The sequence below is a fragment of the Mastigoproctus giganteus genome, chromosome 9 (genome assembly GCF_048544385.1).
Source record: "Mastigoproctus giganteus isolate SK-2022 chromosome 9, ASM4854438v1, whole genome shotgun sequence".
NCBI lineage: Eukaryota > Metazoa > Arthropoda > Arachnida > Uropygi > Thelyphonidae > Mastigoproctus > Mastigoproctus giganteus.
Window position 1 is genome coordinate 52,995,090 of NC_143583.1, and position 7,901 is coordinate 53,002,990.

The 7,901-nt window shown below is 40.9% G+C and overlaps 1 protein-coding gene across 1 annotated transcript in view; it reads right to left on the minus strand.

Moving 5' to 3' along the window:
* LOC150080223 (2-aminomuconic semialdehyde dehydrogenase-like) overlaps positions 1-7,495 on the minus strand; it is a 67,798-nt gene extending 60,303 nt beyond the window's left edge. Inside the window, exon 1 of the mRNA XM_090381267.1 lies at positions 7,156-7,495. Coding sequence (XP_090237393.1) covers positions 7,156-7,328 — 173 coding nt within the window. The 5' untranslated portion in view covers positions 7,329-7,495. The remainder of the gene's footprint in view (positions 1-7,155) is intronic.
* Positions 7,496-7,901: the final 406 nt, after the last annotated feature.

Consider the following 7,901-nt stretch of genomic DNA (forward strand, 5'->3'; position numbering starts at 1 on the left):
ATGTGGGGCTCTCCTATAGATCCCCCATCCTGATGTCCTAACTATGAGGATCAGAGCATCGATCGTAAATTCGAGTTTAGAACTCGAATTCGAACTTGTAAACGCGAGTTCTAAACAGATTGTGCTTTTAATTTCAAAGACTGCCATCTTGTTTTATGAAGACCGACTCAAATAAAAATAAATTCATGTGTGTTGTTGTGCGTGTGCAGTTGTATATACAGGGTGTCTCAAAAATAGACGGCATAACTTCAGTTCCTCATATGTAGACAAAAATATTTTATATCAACATAGTTCCGGAAATGCTTGGTTTCCGAGTTTTTGAAGGTCTGACTATGACACTTAACTGTTCACAGCAATTGTTCAGTATGTCCACCTTCTGCCTGAATATAGGCCTCACATGGACGTCTCATGAACTTGCGAAGACGATGCCAAATTCCCGGCATGTTTCGTATTGTGTCACAACCTGCCACAATTCGATTGCGGAGAGTTTCCACATCAGCTACCGGAGTCGAATACACCAATGACTTTAAATGGCCCCACAAGAAGAAATCTAGTGTGTTAAAATCAGTTGAGCGTGGAGGCAGTTGGCCCACCTCTACCTATCCACCGGCCAGGAAACCTTCGAGTCAGGTAATTGTGGGGTAGGTGACTGAAATGTGCTTCATCGTGCATAAAGGAGTTGGCTTGTTGACGAATGATCAGTGGCGTGTCGTCCAAGAAATCAGGCATGTTGTTTTCCAGAAAGTTTCTGTACGCCTGCCCTGTGAGTTTGTTTGGAAGCACATGGGCCCAAATATGGTAGATGACTTTCATCAACCGGTGAAATACCACCACTTTGCTTATTGGAGGCTTGAAGTGGTGAAACCCATGTTTAGTCTCTAGAGCAAAGTTTCCGGCATCCCCCTCTCCCCATACTTCTCCTTTAACCCATGCATGGTACGAAGTACTATAGGTTTTGATACCTTTCGTGCTTGGGGTTTTCATAAAAAAAAAAAAAAAAAAAAAAAAACTTATCGCCAAAAACACCCGCCCCAATGTTGAGGCTGAACCGCTGTTGGTGATGTGATGGAAGAATTGAATGTGTGGGTTTTCCTCAGCCCATACATGCTGATTGTGAAAGTTTTAGATTTCCGTCTCGTGTGAACTATTGTTCATCTGTGAATATCACTAAGGCAGGAAAGTGAGGAGTTGTACCACACTGCTGCAAGAACCACTGGCAGAACATTACTCGCGCAGGGTAATCTGCTTTTTTTTTTTATGGAAACCCCAAACACGAAAGGTATCAAAACCTATAGTACTTAGTACCGTGCATGGGTTGAAAGAGAAGTATGGGGGGAATGCCGGAAACTTTGCTCTAGAGACTAAATATGGGTTTCACCACTTCAAGCCTCCAATAAGCAAAGTGGTTGTATTGCACCGGTCGATGAGAGTCATCTACCACCTATGGTGACAAGGCCTGTACCTGTTGCACATGGTAAGGATACAGTTGGTGTTCTCACAACACTCTACAAATAGTCAAACGTTGAACAGCCTGTTGCATTGCTATTTTGCGTGTGCTGATTCCAGGAGTGGCATGCAAAAAAAAAAAAAAAAAAAAAAATCTCCTCCTCTACTTCAGGAGTCGTAGATCTTGGTCGTCATCTGTCGGCAGCACGATGTGTAAAGGTTCCATTTTCACAAAGGCGGCGATGGATACCTTCAAACGTTTTCCTGTCTGGACGTCTTCGTTCTGGGAGCCTTTCATGGTACAAACGACGAGCCTCCAGAGCATTGCCGTCCGCCAAACCGTACATAACGTGCATGCTTGCTCCTGATTTGAGTACATGGTCGGAATGGAAAACCACCAGATTCTGTCAGTACCTTGTAATGAAGGAAATCACCTGCGGGAGATAAGACATTCCGGTTAATAACTCGGGAACCAAGCATTTCCGGAACTATGTTGATATAAAATATTTTTATTGTCTGCATATGAGGAACTCATTCCTGAAGTTATGCCGTGTATTTTTGAGACACCCTGTATAATAAATAGAGATATGTAACTCATCTTTTTCTTTTTTTTTTCCATTTGTTTTGTTATTCAATACTAGTACATTGCTCAACAAACAGAACATGTAGAATACGTGGTGTAACTCGTACAGCTTGAAATGAAGCGGGACAAAATTTGATATGGTGGTGTACCATAGAATAACAATGAAATGAGAATACAGCGAGAAACTTCGGACAGGTATAATGGACATTTATAAGGCTCGTATAAAAATTATCGAAACCGTCGCATTACAGAAGTCCATACAATATGCTTGAAAATATGGTCACATGACATCAATACAGCGTATGATTCCCTCCAACAGCTAAACAGGCCTGACAGCGGTGAACCATGTTCGATATAAGGGTGGCTAAAAGATTCTGTGGTAACAAATCCCATTCTTCCACCAGCGCAGACCTTAGCTAACCAAGTGACCAAGGAGCTGGCTGTCGGCGTGCAATGTGACGCCCAAGGGCGGCCACTCGTTCGATCGGATCGAAGCCGACTTCTGTTGATCGTGCTGGCCACAGTAGTCGTTGGATATCTCCAGTTTAAAAATATTCTTCAATCACTTGAGTGCTATGTGCAGTGGCCAAATTCCTGGCATGTTTCGTATTAAAAGAAAATCTGGGCCAACCGCAACCTTAAAAAGCAGCACATAGGGTTTGAGGATCTATTCTCGGTACATCTGCACAGTTACGGTACCTGTATCAAAAACATGAAGAGGGGTACGGCCGTTGATCATTATTCCGCCCCACACAAGTACACCCCCTCCAACGCAAGTGTCCATTTTTTCTCTGATATTGGAGGGATGGTGCAGCATTCCTCGTTGTCTCCAGATGAAATAACGTCTAGAATCTGCATGTAGGCAAACACGGGACTCATCAGAGAACAGAACTGTACCTCAATTGTCAGAGCTGCAAGTCACATGTTCACTCTGCGGTGGTTTGGGATTAAAGGGATACAAACCACTGGCTTCCTTGAGTAGAGTTCAATTGAACTGAGCCTTCTTAACACGTGTTTGCAACCCGTGTTTTTATAAGCTCATGCCTATAAAAACACAGGTTGCAAACACATCACTTTAATTTCACCTTACACAGCCGCATATAATTTGCATAATTTGTGCGGCTGTGCAAGGTGAAAGATCGATTTCTATTGGATAATCGGAATTGCATGTCAGGATGCGAATTATATCAAATATTCGCCTTCAGCGACACTCTTCGCAATAAAATATTCATGAAAAACATTTCGTTCTGTTAATTTTGTCTAGAAGTGTAGTGGTATAGTAATAGCATTCGCCATATAGTGCAAGGAAGTGCGGCTTTTGCTGCATTGGCCAAAAAAAAAAAAAAAACAAGCAATAGAAAATATAAATTATGTGCTTGCCTCCTCACAAAGGCGACGATCCTGTTGACTTTTGAATTTATTTAAACTGTCAGCCTCAACTATATGTGACGACAACTTGTTCCAACAATCAACGACTCGTTGGTTAAAATAAAACTGCCTACAACCTAGTCTAAACCTCTTCTCCTGTAATTTGAATTTATGACCCCCAGTTATGGAATTCTTTATAATAATGAAAATTCTACTTTCATTCGTTTTACTAACCCACCTCAGTTCCTTATAAATCTCGATCAGGTCACCTCTGAGGTGCCTGGTTGCCAAGCTCTGTAGCCCACATATACGGAGTCTTTTCTCGTACGGTCGCCCTTTTGCCGATCTCACCATACTTGCTCGTCTCTGGATCCTTTCAAGAAGCTCAACATCTTTTTTGTTTCAGATGAGGTCTCCATATTTGAACACAATATTCCAAATATGGTCTTACAATTGCCTTATACAGTGAGATTATGACCTCCTTATCTCTACAGGATATTGCTGGATAAATATTTGATAGGACATCATATGCTTTCCTGGCAGCCAGTTTATATTGTTCAGAGAACTTTATATCTGCCGTATCGTAACGCTGAGATCCCTTTCTTCCGCTACTGTTTTTAATTCAAACCCACCAAGTGTATAATTTATTTTGGGACTGCTGTTCCCCAAGTTTAAAATCTTGCATTTTGCTGAATTAAAACATAGTTGCCACTTTTTTGATCGTTTTTGAAGTGTGTTCAAATCATCCCGAAGGAGCACTGCGAGGCACTGATCATTAACGACTCTACCAATATTTACGTTGTCTGCAAATTTTGACATCGTGCCTCCTATCTTTTCATCAATGTTATTTATGAAAATCAGAAAAAAACAATGTGGTCTTTCAAGGATCGGTCCAAGAACCGATCCTTGGGGGACTGCACTCCTGACTTTACACCAATCTATTCATTAATTACAACCCTCTGCCTTCTGCCCTGCAGCCACCCAGCAATCCATATTAGAATCTTTCGAGTAATCCCAACATGTTCCAGCTTATACGGTAACCTCTCATGAGGGACTGAATCAAATTCTTTACTAAAATGAAATAAACCGGGTCGAAATTGTTCCCTATATCCAGGTCACTAAAAAATGTGTCAAAATAGCTTAGCCAGATAGTTAAACACGATTTTCCCATAACAAAACCATGCTGTGTATTCTTCAGAATGTGATATTTATCAAAATGTCCCTAGACTGCACTCTTAACCATTGCCTCTAAGATTTTCCCTACTACTGAAGTAGGACTAATCGGTCTTTAGTTATCGACTACGCTCTTAGAACCGCCCTTATGTATTGACGATACATTGGCATTTCTCCAATCAAAAGGAATCTCTCTTGAGTCCAAAGATGCTCTCATAATTAACCTCAGTGGTTCAATACACTCCCTGGAGGTTTGTTTGTTTGTTTGTTATTTGGTTTTTAGGAGCATTAGCAACTAAGGCCATATTGCTCCGGGAATATGCGGTGGTCATTCCCTGACCTTTCCGCATCCTCCGTATTTGGTGGTGACGGGCTCGAACCCCGATCTAATCAAGAAGCGTATGCTAAGCACTGCTGCTCCTTCCCACCTGGCTACGGAGGCGCCTACTCCCTGGAGGGCACCCTTAAAATTACTGGCTATATGCCATCAACTCCGGGAGCCTTACTTGCCTTTATTCTCGAAAGATTTTTTAATGTTGTTCCTTATAAACATAATTATGCATGGGCATTTTACTAAATGTGGAGGAAAAAAATATTTGGTGTTCTGTTTTTGTTAATAATTATAAATATTAAATAACAAGCTTCAACAGTAAAATACCATGTCAATAAGTAGTACGAGGACTGTTCAATAAAGAATGATCATAATTTTTCGTAAACAACCGTACTGCTTGCGATTTCTAGTTGAGCTGCGGAATTTTAAAACAAAATTAAACTGCATCACATAACAATTGTGCAGTTCACCCATGCACACGATGTGACCTTAGCAGTCAGTCAAGTTTATGCCTGTTCAGTTTCGCATACATAACAATGGACATGATATGTGAAGAACAGTATGCCGCTCTCAAATTTTGTCTGTCCAAAGAAAACATTAGCCTAATCGTATGAAATATTAAAGAAGGTTATGGTGAATCTACGCTTCCATATAGCACAGCTCACAGGGGTTTAGAATGCTTAAAGATGAACGTGAATCGATCACAAAAATCGGCAATCCTGGAGTTCCAACCACTGCTGTCACTGCAGAAACCATAAACACTGCTTCTGTAACTGTGAGAGAAGATCGTCGTATAACAGGAAGGCAGGTGACCGAGATGTTGAGAAAATCAGTAGGAAGTACGCATGGTATTCTCCATTACCATTTTCACATGACACATGCTTGTGCATGCTGGGCTCCAAGACTACTCAGACCTGAGCAACAGAAAATTTGCACAGAGATTTGTCAGGAGCTACACTGTATGGTTACCGAAGACGATGAGGTTCAGCATGGCGGATGAGACATGGCTTCATCATTTCGACCAAAAGTAAGCGACAAATCTATGTTTGGAAGTCTACATCATCGCCAATACTGAATAAAGCAAAAGTTGTGGCTTCTCCAGGAAAGACTATGGTCATCTTTTTGGACATTCAAAGAATGGTTTACCAGCACATTGTGCTATGCCATACGATTGTTAAGGGACCTAACTGCAGAACTGTCCTGCACACTTTACAGTACAGTACTGTGTCGCAAACGATCAGAACTGCACGCATGTGGATGGGCGCTGCATCACAACAATGCGAAACCTGACATTGCTCATACTGTCATCGAGTATCGTCACCGTCCTCCCCACACAGGGTGGAAAAGGTGCGGGTTTGAATCCCATCGATGATGCGAGGAACTTTAATGGGCTTTTTTCACTTCGTGGCTGAGTTAGTCGGTCTCAGGCGCAGATAGCAAGGTTCCCCCCCTCCCCAGAAACTGGGGATTTTTCGTCCAGAAAACAGGCAAATCGACCAGAGAACACATGCAATTTACAGACACAAAATACTGGGTTATGTCTTTGCTTAGACATAACCCAGTATAATATAATAATAATAATACTGTCATCGAGTATTAGCCAGCATTAATGTCAATGTGTTCTTCATCTGGCTTACAGCCCTGATCTTGCATCCTGCGATTTTTTTTATCCAAAGTGAAAGGAGCTGCGAGGAAAACGTATCCAGTTGTCAGAAATTGTAAAGCCATCGGAAGCGATTCTCAAACATTTGTTCAAAAAAATGATTTCCACCCTGTGTTTGATTGACTGGCAGAAACGCTGGAGTAAACGTATTCCATCAAATGGGGACTACTTTTAAAAGGACCATCAAAATATGGATGATTATAAAAGTACGTTGTGAAAAAAAATTGTGATCATTCTTTATTGAACGGTCCTCGTACATAATGAGCGGAACTTAAAAAGTTCATAGTGATTTCTTCTTCTCACTTTAACGATGTTAAATGTAAATTGTACGAATGCTGCTATTGTTAGTGCAGAAATACGATTACTGAATTATGATTACAGATTAAAGAATTACGATGATGATATTTTAAATTAACAGAATTATACTTTATTAATTTTAACATCATGCATTTAGCTCAGAAAAGTAGCTTTACATAAAAATCGGGACAAAACAGCGTTCCTAAAACTTTTTGAGGATATATCGGGTAATTATACCCATAATCGGGACGTCTGGTCACCCTAAATATAGGGTAAAATAATACAAAAACTTACGTTTTGAAAGCCCGTTTTGCTACTTTAACTGCTTCATCAACATCTTCCTTTTCACTGTCTGGTACCTTTGCACAAACCTTGTTCGTCGCTGGATTGTAACTGTCGATATGTTTCGGACTGGAAACAAACTTCCCGTCGATGAAATTCTGAATTGTTATAACTTCGCTACCCATAATTTTACTTTTACCGCCGAACACAAAACTACACACGGAAACGAATATCGGGTGCTTAAATATATGATGGGAATTTCCTCGCGTCGCTGGCTGTACGATTTCTGCACATATTGCGCAATTCGACTTCGGCCTTGAAATTCGTCATCGTAGGACGGAAAATTGTAGATCCCGCCAGTAGAAACTCGCTTCCTCACTGTCCATTCCCGTTTCACCTGTTGCGAATATTCTGAGTTGATTCTTGTGTCAAGAACACGGACTTCCTCCCTGTCCGTTTATAGACTTCATTACAGAAATGATTTTGTAGTTATGTCGATAGATAGCGCTGTTAACGATGAGCTTTAATTGGCAGTTAAAAATGAAGCGATTATTATTATTATTATTAGCCATATGGTGCAAGGAAGTCTGAGGCTTTTGCTGCACCAGAAAAAAAAAAAAAAAAATTGTGAATAACCCTGAGAGAGAGAGAGAGAGAGAGAGAGAGAGAGAGAGAGAGAGAGAGAGAGAGAGAGAGAGAGTAGAAGTCAAAGGAAATCACCAAGAAAGAGAAGAATGATGATATCCAGCTCATCTCAG